This window comes from Oncorhynchus gorbuscha, linkage group LG04, assembly GCF_021184085.1.
Source record: "Oncorhynchus gorbuscha isolate QuinsamMale2020 ecotype Even-year linkage group LG04, OgorEven_v1.0, whole genome shotgun sequence".
NCBI classification, from domain to species: Eukaryota; Metazoa; Chordata; class Actinopteri; order Salmoniformes; family Salmonidae; genus Oncorhynchus; species Oncorhynchus gorbuscha.
Window position 1 is genome coordinate 78,312,985 of NC_060176.1, and position 17,522 is coordinate 78,330,506.

A 17,522-nucleotide genomic window follows, 5' to 3' on the forward strand; every position below is an offset into this window, starting at 1 on the left:
GAATGGGACAGACGATGTTAAGGACAGAGAAGGAATGGGACAGACGATGTTAAGGACAGAGAAGGAATGGGACAGACGAGGTTAAGGACAGAGAAGGAATGGGACAGACGAGGTTAAGGACAGAGAAGGAATGGGACAGACGATGTTAAGGACAGAGAAGGAATGGGACAGACGATGTTAAGGACAGAGAAGGAATGGGACAGACGAGGTTAAGGACAGAGAAGGAATGGGACAGACGATGTTAAGGACAGAGAAGGAATGGGACAGACGAGGTTAAGGACAGAGAAGGAATGGGACAGACGAGGTTAAGGACAGAGAAGGAATGGGACAGACGAGGTTAAGGACAGAGAAGGAATGGGACAGACGATGTTAAGGACAGAGAAGGAATGGGACAGACGAGGTTAAGGACAGAGAAGGAATGGGACAGACGAGGTTAAGGACAGAGAAGGAATGGGACAGACGAGGTTAAGGACAGAGAAGGAATGGGACAGACGAGGTTAAGGACAGAGAAGGAATGGGACAGACGAGGTTATGAAAAGAGAAGGAATGGGACAGACGAGGTTAAGGACAGAGAAGGAATGGGACAGACGAGGTTAAGGACAGAGAAGGAATGGGACAGACGAGGTTAAGGACAGAGAAGGAATGGGACAGACAAGGTTATGAAAAGAGAAGGAATGGGACAGACGAGGTTAAGGACAGAGAAGGAATGGGACAGACGATGTTAAGGACAGAGAAGGAATGGGACAGACGAGGTTAAGGACAGAGAAGGAATGGGACAGACGAGGTTAAGGACAGAGAAGGAATGGGACAGACGAGGTTAAGGACAGAGAAGGAATGGGACAGACGAGGTTAAGGACAGAGAAGGAATGGGACAGACGAGGTTATGAAAAGAGAAGGAATGGGACAGACGAGGTTAAGGACAGAGAAGGAATGGGACAGACGAGGTTAAGGACAGAGATGGAATGGGACAGACGAGGTTATGAAAAGAGAAGGAATGGGACAGACGAGGTTAAGGACAGAGAAGGAATGGGACAGACGAGGTTAAGGACAGAGAAGGAATGGGACAGACGAGGTTAAGGACAGAGAAGGAATGGGACAGACGAGGTTATGAAAAGAGAAGGAATGGGACAGACGAGGTTAAGGACAGAGAAGGAATGGGACAGACGAGGTTAAGGACAGAGATGGAATGGGACAGACGAGGTTATGAAAAGAGAAGGAATGGGACAGACGAGGTTAAGGACAGAGAAGGAATGGGACAGACGAGGTTAAGGACAGAGATGGAATGGGACAGACGAGGTTAAGGACAGAGAAGGAATGGGACAGACGATGTTAAGGAAAGAGAAGGAATGGGACAGACGAGGTTAAGGACAGAGAAGGAATAGGACAGACGAGGTTAAGGACAGAGAAGGAATGGGACAGACGAGGTTAAGGACAGAGAAGGAATGGGACAGACAAGGTTAAGGACAGAGAAGGAATGGGACAGACGAGGTTAAGGACAGAGATGGAATGGGACAGACGAGGTTAAGGACAGAGAAGGAATGGGACAGACGATGTTAAGGAAAGAGAAGGAATGGGACAGACGAGGTTAAGGACAGAGAAGGAATAGGACAGACGAGGTTAAGGACAGAGAAGGAATGGGACAGACGAGGTTAAGGACAGAGAAGGAATGGGACAGACAAGGTTAAGGACAGAGAAGGAATGGGACAGACGAGGTTAAGGACAGAGAAGGAATGGGACAGACGAGGTTAAGGACAGAGAAGGAATGGGACAGACGAGGTTAAGGACAGAGAAGGATTGGGACAGATGAGGTTAAGGACAGAGAAGGAATGGGACAGACGAGGTTAAGGACAGAGAAGGAATGGGACAGACGAGGTTAAGGACAGAGAAGGAATGGGACAAACGAGGTTAAGGACAGAGAAGGAATGGGACAGACGAGGTTAAGGACAGAGAAGGAATGGGACAGACGAGGTTAAGGACAGAGAAGAAATGGGACAGACGAGGTTAAGGACAGAGAAGGAATGGGACAGGCGAGGTTAAGAAAAGAGACGGAATGGGACAGACGAGGTTAAGGACAGAGAAGGAATGGGACAGACGAGGTTAAGAAAAGAGAAGGAATGGGACAGACGAGGTTAAGGACAGAGAAGGAATGGGACAGACGAGGTTAAGGAAAGAGAAGGAATGGGACAGACGAGGTTAAGAAAAGAGAAGGAATGGGACAGACGAGGTTAAGGACAGCGAAGGAATGGGACAGGTGGTGTTGCTGTCTGTATAATCTACTGGCCTGTTTATATGAGGTGGTGTTTCTATCCTTCAAACCTACTGGCCTGTTCATATGAGGTGGTGTTTCTGTCTGTGTAACCTACTGGCCTGTTTATATTACATTACATTTACATTTAAGTCATTTAGCAGACGCTCTTATCCAGAGCGACTTACAAATTGGTGCATTCACCTTATGACATCCAGTGGAACAGTCACTTTACAATAGTGCATCTAAATCTTAAAGGGGGGGGGTGAGAGGGATTACTTATCCTATCCTAGGTATTCCTTAAAGAGGTGGGGTTTCAGGTGTCTCCGGAAGGTGGTGATTGACTCCGCTGTCCTGGCGTCGTGAGGGAGTTTGTTCCACCATTGGGGGGCCAGAGCAGCGAACAGTTTTGACTGGGCTGAGCGGGAGCTGTACTTCCTCAGTGGTAGGGAGGCGAGCAGGCCAGAGGTGGATGAACGCAGTGCCCTTGTTTGGGTGTAGGGCCTGATCAGAGCCTGGAGGTACTGAGGTGCCGTTCCCCTCACAGCTCCGTAGGCAAGCACCATGGTGGTGTTTCTATCTTTCAAACCTACTGGCCTGTTGATATGAGGTGGTGTTTCTGTCTGTGTAACCTACTGGCCTGTTTATATGAGGTGGTGTTTCAATCTTTCAAACCTACTGGCCTGTTCATATGAGGTGGTGTTTCTGTCTGTGTAACCTACTGGCCTGTTTATATGAGGTGGTGTTTCTATCTTTCAAACCTACTGGCCTGTTCATATGAGGTGGTGTTTCTGTCTGTGTAACCTACTGGCCTGTTTATATGAGGTGGTGTTTCTGTCTGTGTAACCTACTGGCCTGTTTATATGAGGTGGTGTTTCTGTCTGTGTAACCTACTGGCCTGTTCATATGAGGTGGTGTTTCTGTCTGTGTAACCTACTGGCCTGTTTATATGAGGTGGTGTTTCAATCTTTCAAACCTACTGGCCTGTTCATATGAGGTGGTGTTTCTGTCTGTGTAACCTACTGGCCTGTTTATATGAGGTGGTGTTTCTGTCTGTGTAACCTACTGGCCTGTTCATATGAGGTGGTGTTTCTGTCTGTGTAACCTACTGGCCTGTTTATATGAGGTGGTGTTTCAATCTTTCAAACCTACTGGCCTGTTTATATGAGGTGGTGTTTCAATCTTTCAAACCTACTGGCCTGTTCATATGAGGTGGTGTTTCTGTCTGTGTAACCTACTGGCCTGTTTATATGAGGTGGTGTTTCTGTCTGTGTAACCTACTGGCCTGTTCATATGAGGTGGTGTTTCTGTCTGTGTAACCTACTGGCCTGTTTATATGAGGTGGTGTTTCTGTCTGTGTAATCTACTGGCCTGTTCATATGAGGTGGTGTTTCTGTCTGTGTAATCTACTGGCTTGTTTATATGAGGTGGTGTTTCTGTCTGTGTAATCTACTGGCCTGTTCATATGAGGTGGTGTTTCTGTCTGTGTAACCTACTGGCCTGCTCATATGAGGTGGTGTTTCTGTCTGTGTAACCTACTGGCCTGTTTATATGAGGTGGTGTTTCTGTCTGTGTAACCTACTGGCCTGTTTATATGAGGTGGTGTTTCTGTCTGTGTAATCTACTGGCCTGTTGCATTAGATGCAGAGCTTTTGCCAAGTGTGACGATTGCATTTATTTCAATGAAAGCTTGAGGTTTGAGCTGCTCAGTGTATGTAAATGATATTCTGGTTTCATTTTCAACATTTTGACGTGCAGCTCACACCCTGCAACAATAGGATGAAGAGGCTCACGTTCTTCTCATGTTAGTCAAAAGTTACTCTGTACTGACTTCCCAGTTCGTATGTAACTGTGGTCTTCCCTGGACAGGTGCACAGTAACAATATGTTCCACCGCGGAGTGAAGATCTTCTCCTCCGTGTCCTGCTCTTTCAAGCCTCGTCTCATTGCTAACTGGGAGACCGAGCCGGTGGAGTTCCGTACGGTGCTGGACGACCGCAACCCCAGCGCTCGCTATGTGACCGTGCCTCTGGGACGCCGTAATGCCAAGGCCCTGCGCTGCCGCTTCCACTTCGCTGATGTGTGGATGATGTTCAGCGAAATCTCCTTCCAGTCAGGTAGGAGGGGAAGCAGAGAAATATCTACCGCTAAGGCACGGTTCACTTCCTTCCTTCCTTCCTTCCTTCCTTCCTTCCTTCCTTCCTTCCTTCCTTCCTTCCTTCCTTCCTTCCTTACTTCCTTACTTCCTTACTTACTGACTTACTCCTCTTCATCCCCTAAGGCATGGTTCACTTCCTTCCTTCCTGACTTCCTTCCTGACTTACGGACTTACTCCTCTTCATCCCCTAAGGCATGGTTCACTTCCTTCCTTCCTGACTTCCTTCCTGACTTACTGACTTACTCCTCTTCATCCCCTAAGGCATGGTTCACTTCCTTCCTTCCTTCCTTCCTTCCTTCCTTCCTTCCTTCCTTCCTTCCTTCCTTCCTTCCTTACCCACTTACTCCTCTTCATCCCCTAAGGCATGGTTCACTTGCTTCCTTCATTCCTTACTGACTTACTCCTCTTCATCCCCTAAGGCATGGTTCACATCCTTCCTTCCTTCCTTCCTTCCTTCCTTCCTTCCTTCCTTCCTTCCTTCCTTCCTTCCTTCCTTCCTTACTCCTCTTCATCCCCTATGGGACGTAAAGCTACAATGATCCACTTCCGGCGCTATCTGTCCTTTGACACACGTTGAGCCCCACCAGGCACGGTTCACAGGAAAACAGTTAAAGACCTGTGCAGTATGTAGAAATAGCCACGCCATTTCCTGGGTTTCAAAAATTCTTAAATGTTTGCCAGATTTTAGGTTGTGACATGACAAGCACATGCAATGTGCAGAGAATCATCGTACCATCTAAACCCCTGTGAAAATATGCACTCTAATGTTCAGTGTCGTATGTGAACACAGGTGACCATTTGAAGAGTTTGGTTCCAAAACGCTATTTATCTATTTTCGGAAATGTTGGTAAGTTAGGCCGTTTATTGTTTAAAGAACTTGAGAGAGATTGGTGTATTTTTTTCACTATCTAATCATGACACGAAGTTGTTCAATGACAGACATGTACGAGTGCATTGAGAGAGTGTTTTAATAAATAAACATAATACAAAACAAGAAAAAACGAACAACGCACAGACGTCTGGGGAAGAAACCAAAGGGATTGACATATATAGGGAAGGAACCAAAGGGATTGACATATATAGGGAAGGAACCAAAGGGATTGACATATATAGGGAAGGAACCAAAGGGATTGACATATATAGGGAAGGAACCAAAGGGATTGACATATATAGGGAAGGAACCAAAGGGATTGACATATATAGGGAAGGAACCAAGGGATTGACATATATAGGGAAGGAACCAAAGGGATTGACATATATAGGGAAGGAACCAAAGGATTGATTAGGGAAGGAACCAAAGGGATTGACATATATAGGGAAGGAACCAAAGGGATTGACATATATAGGGAAGGAACCAAAGGGATTGACATATATAGGGAAGGAACCAAAGGGATTGACATATATAGGGAAGGAACCAAAGGGATTGACATATATAGGGAAGGAACCAAAGGGATTGACATATATAGGGAAGGAACCAAAGGATTGATTAGGGAAGGAACCAAAGGGATTGACATATAGGGAAGGAACCAAAGGGATTGACATATATAGGGAAGGAACCAAAGGGATTGACATATATAGGGAAGGAACCAAAGGGATTGACATATATAGGGAAGGAACCAAAGGGATTGACATATATAGGGAAGGAACCAAAGGGATTGACATATATAGGGAAGGAACCAAAGGGATTGACATATATAGGGAAGGAACCAAAGGGATTGACATATATAGGGAAGGAACCAAAGGGATTGACATATATAGGGAAGGAACCAAAGGGATTGACATATATAGGGAAGGAACCAAAGGGATTGACATATATAGGGAAGGAACCAAAGGGATTGACATATATAGGGAAGGAACCAAAGGGATTGACATATATAGGGAAGGAACCAAAGGGATTGATATATAGGGAAGGAACCAAAGGGATTGATATAGGGAAGGAACCAAAGGGATTGACATATATAGGGAAGGAACCAAAGGGATTGACATATATAGGGAAGGAACCAAAGGGATTGACATATATAGGGAAGGAACCAAGGAACCAAAGGATTGACATATATAGGGAAGGAACCAAAGGGATTGACATATATAGGGAAGGAACCAAAGGGATTGACATATATAGGGAAGGAACCAAAGGGATTGACATATATAGGGAAGGAACCAAAGGGATTGACATATATAGGGAAGGAACCAAAGGGATTGACATATATAGGGAAGGAACCAAAGGGATTGACATATATAGGGAAGGAACCAAAGGGATTGACATATATAGGGAAGGAACCAAAGGGATTGACATATATAGGGAAGGAACCAAAGGGATTGACATATATAGGGAAGGAACCAAAGGGATTGACATATATAGGGAAGGAAGGAACCAAAGGGATTGACATATATAGGGAAGGAACCAAAGGGATTGACATATAAGGGAAGGAACCAAAGGGATTGACATATATAGGGAAGGAACCAAAGGGAGAGACATATATAGGGAAGGAACCAAAGGGATTGACATATATAGGGAAGGAACCAAAGGGATTGACATATATAGGGAAGGAACCAAAGGGATTGACATATATAGGGAAGGAACCAAAGGGATTGACATATATAGGGAAGGAACCAAAGGGATTGACATATATAGGGAAGGAACCAAAGGGATTGGAACAAAGGGATTATATAGGGAAGGAACCAAAGGGATTGACATATATAGGGAAGGAACCAAAGGGATTGACATATATAGGGAAGGAACCAAAGGGATTGACATATATAGGGAAGGAACCAAAGGGATTGACATATATAGGGAAGGAACCAAAGGGATTGACATATAGGGAAGGAACCAAAGGGATTGGATAGGGAAGGAACCAAAGGGATTGACATATATAGGGAAGGAACCAAAGGATTGACATATTAGGGAAGGAACCAAAGGGATTGACATATATAGGGAAGGAACCAAAGGGATTGACATATATAGGGAAGGAACCAAAGGGATTGACATATATAGGGAAGGAACCAAAGGGATTGACATAGGGAAGGAACAAAGGGATTGACATATAGGGAAGGAACCAAAGGGATTGACATATATAGGGAAGGAACCAAAGGGATTGACATATATAGGGAAGGAAGGAACCAAAGGGATTGACATATATATAGGGAAGGAACCAAAGGGATTGACATATATAGGGAAGGAACCAAAGGGAGAGACATATATAGGGAAGGAACCAAAGGGATTGACATATATAGGGAAGGAACCAAAGGGTTTGACATATATAGGGAAGGAACCAAAGGGGTTGACATATATAGAGAAGGAACCAAAGGGATTGACATATATAGGGAAGGAACCAAAGGGATTGACATATATAGGGAAGGAACCAAAGGGATTGACATATATAGGGAAGGAACCAAAGGGATTGACATATATAGGGAAGGAACCAAAGGGATTGACATATATAGGGAAGGAACCAAAGGGATTGACATATATAGGGAAGGAACCAAAGGGATTGACATATATAGGGAAGGAACCAAAGGGATTGACATATATAGGGAAGGAACCAAAGGGATTGACATATATAGGGAAGGAACCAAAGGGATTGACATATATAGGGAAGGAACCAAAGGGATTGACATATATAGGGAAGGAACCAAAGGGATTGACATATATAGGGAAGGAACCAAAGGGGAAGGAACCAAAGGGATTGACATATATATTGGGGAAGGAACCAAAGGGATTGACATATATAGGGAAGGAACCAAAGGGATTGACATATATAGGGAAGGAACCAAAGGGATTGACATATATAGGGAAGGAACCAAAGGGATTGACATATATAGGGAAGGAACCAAAGGGATTGACATATATAGGGAAGGAACCAAAGGGATTGACATATAGGGAAGGAAGGAACCAAAGGGATTGCATATATAGGGAAGGAACCAAAGGGATTGACATATATAGGGAAGGAACCAAAGGGATTGACATATATAGGGAAGGAACCAAAGGGATTGACATATATAGGGAAGGAACCAAAGGGATTGCCATATATAGGGAAGGAACCAAAGGGAATGACATATATAGGGAAGGAACCAAAGGGATTGACATATATAGGGAAGGAACCAAAGGGATTGACATATATAGGGAAGGAACCAAAGGGATTGACATATATAGGGAAGGAACCAAAGGGATTGGCATATATAGGGAAGGAACCAAAGGGATTGACATATATAGGGAAGGAACCAAAGGGATTGACATATATAGGGAAGGAACCAAAGGGATTGACATATATAGGGAAGGAACCAAAGGGATTGACATATATAGGGAAGGAACCAAAGGGATTGACATATATAGGGAAGGAACCAAAGGGAATGACATATATAGGGAAGGAACCAAAGGGATTGACATATATAGGGAAGGAACCAAAGGGATTGACATATATAGGGAAGGAACCAAAGGGATTGACATATATAGGGAAGGAACCAAAGGGATTGACATATATAGGGAAGGAACCAAAGGGATTGACATATATAGGGAAGGAACCAAAGGGATTGACATATATAGGGAAGGAACCAAAGGGAGGGACATACATAGGGAAGGAACCAAAGGGAGGGACATATATAGGGTAGGAACCAAAGGGAGGGTAGGAACCAAAGGGATTGACATATATAGGGAAGGAACCAAAGGGATTGACATATATAGGGAAGGTAATCAGGGAGGTGATGAAGTCCAGGTGAGTCTGATGACGCGCAGGTGCGTGTAACCATGGTGACAGGTGTGCGTCATAACGAGCAGCCTGGTGACCTAGAGGCTGGAGAGGGAGCACACAGGACAGTATTTGATTAAAATCTATCACTTGATGGATTCATTTCAGAGAGACAAATAATCGTTGTTTTTTTTGCAAATACAATATATCTGCCTCCCTCTCAGAGAAATTAGTTAAACTGCTAGGTTTTACACAGTCAAATGTAACTAATAACTACATTTTTTTTAGAAATAAATGTATAAATGATATACATTTGTGACATCAATATTTAACTGTTTTAAATAAATAATTAAATACAAGATCTGTATGTAAAACATTTACATTTGAATTGTTTGGCATTTAGTAGATGCTCTAATCCAGAGCGATTTACAGTTAGTGCATTTTAAGATCGCTAAGTGGGTTCACCACATATCACAGTCAAAAATACAGGATACTAACTTTCTAGCAAAAAAAATGATATATAGTGTTTTGCAAATACATTTTTGTTTTCATGCACATACTAAGAATACAAATATTTTACACACACACACATGAAGGCATCCATAAGCAATCATTTCTGATTAAGAAAAACACGAATTTGAAACATTTGTGGAAATAGCGTTTTTTGGGGATATAAACTCTTAATTGGTTCCTTTTGTCCCACAGCAGACACCGTGATTCCGACTCAGATAACCCTGGCGGTGACATCCCCTTGGCCCAAGGAGGAGAGCTCCATGCCCACCACCCACAAGACCGGTGACCTTTCAACTTCCTGCTTCCCCTCTTCCAATCCTTACCATAACCATTAATGGAGAAAATGCAAAACTGAGCGTTTCGGGGGTAGTCTCTTCGAAAAAAGGCTTCCAAAGGGGTTTTTCTCCATTGGAGAACACTTTTTAGTTCCAGGTTTTAGTTCCAGGTAGAACACTTTTTAGTTCCAGGTAGAACACTTTTTAGTTCCAGGTAGAACTTTTTAGTTCCAGGTTTTTAGTTCCAGGTAGAACACTTTTTAGTTCCAGGTAGAACACTTTTTGGTTCCAGGTAGAACACTTTTTAGTTCCAGGTAGAACACTTTTTAGTTCCAGGTAGAACACTTTTTAGTTCCAGGTAGAACCATTTTTAGTTCCAGGTAGAACACTTTTTAGTTCCAGGTAGAACTCTTTTGGGTTTCATGTAGAACCCTCTTGGGAAAGGGTTTATACATGGAACCCAATAGGGTTCTACTGGAAACCAAAACAGGTTCTTCAAAGGGTTCTACAATGAGGATAGCCGAAGAACACTTTCAGGTACTAGAAAGTTTAGGTGTTTTCTAAAAGCAACACCTCTGAATATTTCAACACTTTGTTTAATTTCAGTTGTTTAGTTGTAGCTGAAAAAATCTGGCTGCAAAAGTGTCAGATAAGCTGAGGGAAAGGGAATGGATCTATCTAACCTGCTTCTACTGTATACAGTATAGTTTTCACTATGGAAATAACTTGATTATGTTATATCCTTGATCATATTTTAAATATATGTACTACTGGCTATAGACCTATATGTCATTTTTTTTCTCTCAAAATAAATTAAATTAGTCATCTCCTTAACTCCTCCCCCTCAGTGACAAACACATCAGCCAAGGACCAACCGGATGATGGGAACACCCCTATTCTGATTGGCTGTCTGGTGACGATCATCCTGTTGCTCGTTGTGATCATCTTCCTGATCTTGTGGTGCCAGTATGTGTGCAAGGTGCTGGAGAAGGTAGGACAGACTATATTCTGGATACCCACATCTGTCACAACCCTTATTGACTAGCAGCTGGAACTGAGAAGGCAGAAGGGGATGTGAAAAATTGTGTTCTCAGAAGTGAAGAGGAAAATTCAGCAACTCTTAAGGGCCTGGAAAGTGTAAATTGTTTTTATTTCTCCTCGGAAATCTAAATAGCATAATGAAGCTGTCTGTTTTTTTGCATGAGCTGTGTCTTAATCTACCTCATCCTTCGATATTCACCTTCCGCATCTGGGGTGGAAGGTGAGAGAGCTGCAGCGGTATTTGTCAGACCAGGAGAAATCCCGAAAATCTTTCTTCTCACGAAAACGTCCGTAGAGTCCGAACGGTTTGGCCTAAAAAACCAATATGACCTTGGGACTCATCTGAAGTCGGTACCAACGATCTGCCAACGTCTGTCTGTAGCGAACAGTTTGAGCTACCACCGTCGAAAGGTGAGACATGTCGGTTGTTGTGCTCTAGGACGCCCACAGGCCTCATAGGACTCGACCGAAGGTCCCCGGTACCAGTTTTAAACAATCATGGAACTAGTTTTGTGTTTTTAAAAATGGGTTAAATATGGGGGAAAGTATATCATTTCCTGATCTTTCTTCTATCTCTCAGATGTAGGAGAGACACTTCAGAACAGACCATGTATGAATGTTATTCAATGTGTATCTATGTGTATCTATGCATATCTATATCTCTCAGATGTAGGACAGACACTTCAGAACAGACCATGTATGAATGTTATTCAATGTGTATCTATATCTCTCAGATGTAGGACAGACACTTCAGAACAGACCATGTATGAATGTTATTCAATGTGTATCTATGTGTATCTATATCTCTCAGATGTAGGACAGACACTTCAGAACAGACCATGTATGAATGTTATTCAATGTGTATCTATGTGTATCTATGCATATCTATATCTCTCAGATGTAGGACAGACACTTCAGAACAGACCATGTATGAATGTTATTCAATGTGTATCTATGTGTATCTATGCATATCTATATCTCTCAGATGTAGGACAGACACTTCAGAACAGACCATGTATGAATGTTATTCAATGTGTATCTATGTGTATCTATATCTCTCAGATGTAGGACAGACACTTCAGAACAGACCATGTATGAATGTTATTCAATGTGTATCTATGCGTATCTATGCATATCTATATCTCTCAGATGTAGGACAGACACTTCAGAACAGACCATGTATGAATGTTATTCAATGTGTATCTATGCGTATCTACATCTCTCAGATGTAGGACAGACACTTCAGAACAGACCATGTATGAATGTTATTCAATGTGTATCTATGCGTATCTATGCGTATCTACATCTCTCAGATGTAGGACAGACACTTCAGGACAGACTTCCTTTTGATACTTTTTTGACTATCTGTTTATCCATGTATGAATGTTATTCAATGTGTATCTATGCATCTATGCGTATGTAACAGAATAACTTTACGTCCGTCCCCTCGCCCATACCCGGGCGCGAACCAGGGACCTTCTGCACACATCAACAACAGTCACCCACGAAGCATCGTTACCCATCGCTCCACAAAAGCCGCGGCCCTTGCAGAGCAAGGGGGAACCACTACTTCAAGGTCTCAGAGCAAGTGACGTCACCGATTGAAACGCTATTTAGCGCACACCGCTAACTAAGCTAGCCGTTTCACACCCGTTCACGTATCTATGCGTATCTAAGGCCGAATTCAATGTTGTATTACATTATAAATCAAATAGCTAAATGATCCATGGTATGACCATCTTAAAAGAAGTTCATATGTTATCTTAGTAGAAACCCAGCCCGGGCCGTTACACCTTAGTGTGTTTGAAGTGTTTTTAGAAAACAACTTCAACTGCCCTCCAAGAGATGCTGAGTTTCCTCTTCACTTCAATTCGCTCCTCAATTTTTGTGCCTTGGAGAGGGAGGTAGCGATAACGTTTCCTTCGCTAAAGACTGATCTCTGCCTGCATCCCGCCACAGGCTCCACGCCGTATCCTCGAGGAGGAGGTCACCGTGCGCCTGTCCTCCAGTAGTGACACCATCATTCTGCAGACCCCTCCCGTGCCCCCCCGGGTCTCTCAGATGGACCACCCGTACGAGCGCGTCTTTCTCCTGGACCCTCAGTACCAAGACCCAGCCGGCCTCAGGAACAAGCTGCCTGAACTGTCTCGGAGTGCAGAGACCTCAGGTGAATACCTCTTGCTTTTCTCTCTTCCTCTCCTATCTCCAGCCCACCTTCATCTTTCTTTCAATCAAAGGCATCATGTTACTTCTTAGTCCTTATAGTTTGCATGTTGCTGTGACTGTTACTCGCTTCTTACCAATCAACCTGTTGATCATGCCGGCTGCTTCTCTGATTCTCAATATTCTCTGGAATGTTGTATGTTAAGCATGTTGATCTGCTGTTCAGACTCTCTCTCTTCTTTACCTTCCAGTCCTCCTCCTCCATATCCCTCTAGCCTCTAGCCCTATGCCTTTATGACCTCTTCCTGACCTCTCGTCCTGACCGAAGTCCCCTCTCGTGGTAAGAGATGAAAGGTGTGTCAATGTGAAGACCCGGAATGGCCGCCCAATGATGAATGGAAATGTTGAAATGACAGTGTCTCTTTAAATAGTTTGTATTTCCGTTTTACTATCAGACTATAATATCAGAATGATATAGAAGACTATAGTGGTGGGGATGGGGAATGTCCTCCTTGTCTGATTTGAGGCTATAGTTCCTTCCCCTTCTGTGTTACTGTCTGGGACTGGCAGGGTCTGTTACTGTCTGGAACTGGCAGGTTCTGTTACTGTCTGGGACTGCCAGGGTCTGTTACTGTCTGGGACTGGCAGGGTCTGTTACTGTCTGGGACTGGCAGGTTCTGTTACTGTCTGGGACTGGCAGGGTCTGTTACTGTCTGGGACTGCCAGGGTCTGTTACTGTCTGGGACTGCCAGGGTCTTTTCCTGTCTGGGACTGCCAGGGTCTGTTCCTGTCTGGGACTGCCAGGGTATTTTCCTGTCTGGGCCTTTTCCTGTCTGGGACTGCCAGGGTCTGTGCCTGTCTGGGACTGCCAGGGTCTGTGCCTGTCTGGGACTGCCCGGGTATTTTCCTGTCTGGGACTGCCAGGGTCTGTGCCTGTCTGGGACTGCCCGGGTATTTTCCTGTCTGGGACTACCCGGGTATTTTCCTGTCTGGGACTGCCCGGGTATTTTCCTGTCTGGGACTGCCCGGGTATTTTCCTGTCTGGGACTGCCAGAGTCTTTTCCTGTCTGGGACTGCCCAGGTATTTTCCTGTCTGGGACTGCCCGGGTATTTTCCTGTCTGGGACTACCCGGGTATTTTCCTGTCTGGGACTGCCCGGGTATTTTCCTGTCTGGGACTGCCCGGGTATTTTCCTGTCTGGGACTACCCGGGTATTTTCCTGTCTGGGACTGCACGGGTATTTTCCTGTCTGGGACTGCCAGGGTCTGTGCCTGTCTGGGACTGGCAGGGTATTTTCCTGTCTGGGACTGTTTTCGTTTCATCCTTAGCTTTATGAGTCTGGCACTGTGTTCAAAACATAGTGTAGGACTGCTGCTCTAGGATCATATTAGCCTTTTAGATAATAATGAACAAGATTACTTGAACAAGGGGGACCTGATCCTAGATCAGAACTCCTACTCTCAGGCCCTGGTTACCATCACAGTCAGGAGCTTAGCACAAACTATCACTCTCTCTTTGTCTCTCCTCCTCCCCCTCCCTTTCCTCCTCCTGCTCTTCCTCCTCCTTCTTAACATTCCCTTCCCTCCCCCTCCTGTTCTTCCTCCTCATCCTGTTCTTCCTCCTCATCCTGTTCTTCCTCCTCATCCTGTTCTTCCTCCTCATCCTGTTCTTCCTCCTCATCCTGTTCTTCCTCCTCCTAATCCTGTTCTTCCTCATCCTGTTCTTCCTCCTATTCATCCTGCTCTTCCTCCTCCTCATCCTGCTCTTCCTCCTCCTCTTCCTGTTCTTCCTCCTCCTCATCTTGTTCTTCCTCCTCCTCATCTTGTACTTCCTTCTATTCATCCTGTTCTTCCTCCTCATCTTGTTCTTCCTCCTATTCATCCTGCTCTTCCTCCTCATCTTATTCTTCCTCCTCTTCCTGTTCTTCCTCCTCCTCATCTTGTTCTTCCTCCTATTCATCCTGCTCTTCCTCCTCATCTTATTCTTCCTCCTCTTCCTGTTCTTCCTCCTCCTCATCATGTTCTTCCTCCTCCTCATCTTGTTCTTCCTCCTATTCATCCTGCTCTTCCTCCTCATCTTGTTCTTCCTCCTCTTCATCCTGCTCTTCCTCCTCATCTTATTCTTCCTCCTCTTCCTGTTCTTCCTCCTCCTCCCTAATATCCCTGCTCCTCCTCAGCGTGTGGTGGGGGCTATGCGGAGCCCGATGTCACCCAGTGCACGCCTCACCAGTGCTTCCAGAGCAGCGTGCCGCACTACGCCGAGACGGACATCGTAAGCCTGCAGGGTGTGACAGGCAGTAACATGTACGCTGTGCCCGCGCTCACCGTCGACTCGCTCACCCGCAAGGACATCTCCGTGGCAGAGTTCCCCCGTTACCGGCTGCTCTTCAGGGAGAAGTTGGGGGAGGGGCAGTTTGGGGAGGTGAGGACCTTCCTAGTGTTTATCTTCTTGTTGACTGACGTACACACAGACAACTGCAGATGCCCTCATTCGTTCTTCATGAGCGTTTAAACGTTATATTCTTCAAGAATCAATGAAGGATGTATCAATCCCAGATTGCCCCTTCAACATGTATCCACTGGAGGAAACCACAGAAAAAGGTTGTACTGTGTGTTATATTACCAAACTCTTACCCAAACTCTTTCTCATCGCGCTTTTCTGATTTCAGTCACATAACTGTGTTGTTCACCATGTATTTATCATTACTCCCACATTTATAAACAATTTAGTAATCTAATGATTAAATTATTTTTTCAGTCCCTGATTTAAAGTGAGAGCTACCTAAACATTTTCAATAGTTTATACATGTTTTGAGTGACCAGGGTAATTTGTCACTAAAAGATGGGCAGACATTGGTAGACATTCCTGCTGTACCTGGTGAAAGAACAAGCACACGACACAGGATGTTTAAGGACCTGTAATAATGTAACAGTATAGCTTCCGCCCCTCTCCTCGCCCCAACCTGGGCTCGAACCAGGGACCCTCTGAACACATCAACAACTGACACCCACGAAGCATCGTTACCTATCGCTCCACAAAAGCCTCAGAGCGAGTGACGTCACCGATTTACGTCACCGATTGAAACGCTATGAGCGCGCACCACTAACTAGCTAGCCATTTCACACCGATTACATATGTGTGAATAATTAGCAAATGTGGAAGTAATGGTTAAGAAATGATAAGCAAACTGTTTGCAAATGATTATAAATTGTAGAGAAGGGGAAACTACTACTTCAAGGTCTCAGAGCGAGTGACGTCACCGATTGAAACGCTATTAGCGTGTACCCCGCTAACGCGCTAGCCATTTCACACTGGTTACATACAGTGGAATAAAATGCTAATTAATTACTTAAAAATCATACAATGTGAATTTCTGGATTTTAGTTTTCATCTCTCACAGTTGAAGTGTACCTATGATAAAAATTACAGACCTCTACATGCTTTGTAAGTAGGAAAACCTGCAAAATTGGCAGTGTATCAAATACTCTGTATATACATGTGTGAATGATTAGCTTAGTAACATTTACAAATTTGGGAGTCATGGTTAATAAATGATAAGCAAACTGTTTGCAAATGATTATAAATGGCTTATTATGGACCCTTAAAATAATGTGTTACTGGACACACGATGAAACACATACAAATGTTTCAGTCTGTTTGGGGCCTAATGAACATGACCCTGTTCTCTGTGCAGGTCCACCTGTGTGAGGCTGAGGGTTTGCCTGAGTTTCTGGGGGAGGGCGCCCCCCTTCCCGACCGAGACGGACGGCCTGTACTGGTGGCGGTGAAGCAACTGAGGGCAGACGCCACCAACAACGCCAGGTGTGTGTGTTTGTTTATTTGTGTTCACCAGGTGTGTGTGTATGAATATTTCCTTTAGTACTCTGTGTGTATGAATAGCTACATTCTGACCTATGGTATTCTAACCCCCAATGCCACCACACACGCACAGGAACGACTTCCTGAAGGAGATCAAGATCATGTCGAGGCTCAACGACCCCAACATCATCCAGTTGCTGTGTGTGTGTGTGAGCTCAGACCCACTGTGCATGGTGACTGAATACATGGACAACGGAGACCTCAACATGTTTCTGTCACAGAGAGAGATGGAGAGCACCCTGACCCACGCCAACAACATCCCCGCAGTCAGGTGAGACCCTCCTCCTCTCACCACGCTCCTCCTCCTCTCACCATGCTCCTCCTGTCTCCTCCTCCTCTCACCATGCTCCTCCTCTGTCTCCTCTTGTCTCACCATGCTCCTCCTCTGTCTCCTCCTCTCACTATGCTCCTCCTCTGTCTCCTCCTCCTCTCACCACGCTCCTCCTCGGTCACCTCCTCCTCTCATCATGCTCCTCCTCGGTCTCCTCCTCCTCTCATCATGCTCCTCCTCGGTCTCCTCCTCCTTTCACCATGCTCCTCCTCAGTCTCTTCCTCCTCTCACCATGC

At 44.7% G+C, this 17,522-nt stretch overlaps 1 protein-coding gene across 2 annotated transcripts in view; it reads left to right on the forward strand.

Annotated features, from left to right (window-relative positions):
- The window catches only part of ddr2l (discoidin domain receptor family, member 2, like), a 56,542-nt gene that overhangs the window by 32,591 nt on the left and 6,429 nt on the right, over positions 1 to 17,522 (forward strand). Inside the window, exons 8-14 of one of the 2 annotated variants that reach the window (XM_046348148.1) lie at positions 4,115 to 4,361; positions 9,793 to 9,879; positions 10,721 to 10,863; positions 12,873 to 13,080; positions 15,253 to 15,497; positions 16,771 to 16,898; positions 17,029 to 17,226. In XM_046348148.1, coding sequence (XP_046204104.1) covers positions 4,115 to 4,361; positions 9,793 to 9,879; positions 10,721 to 10,863; positions 12,873 to 13,080; positions 15,253 to 15,497; positions 16,771 to 16,898; positions 17,029 to 17,226 — 1,256 coding nt within the window. Of the gene's footprint in view, positions 1 to 4,114; positions 4,362 to 9,789; positions 9,880 to 10,720; positions 10,864 to 12,872; positions 13,081 to 15,252; positions 15,498 to 16,770; positions 16,899 to 17,028; positions 17,227 to 17,522 lie in introns of both variants that reach the window. The other variant, XM_046348147.1, reaches the window with a different exon arrangement.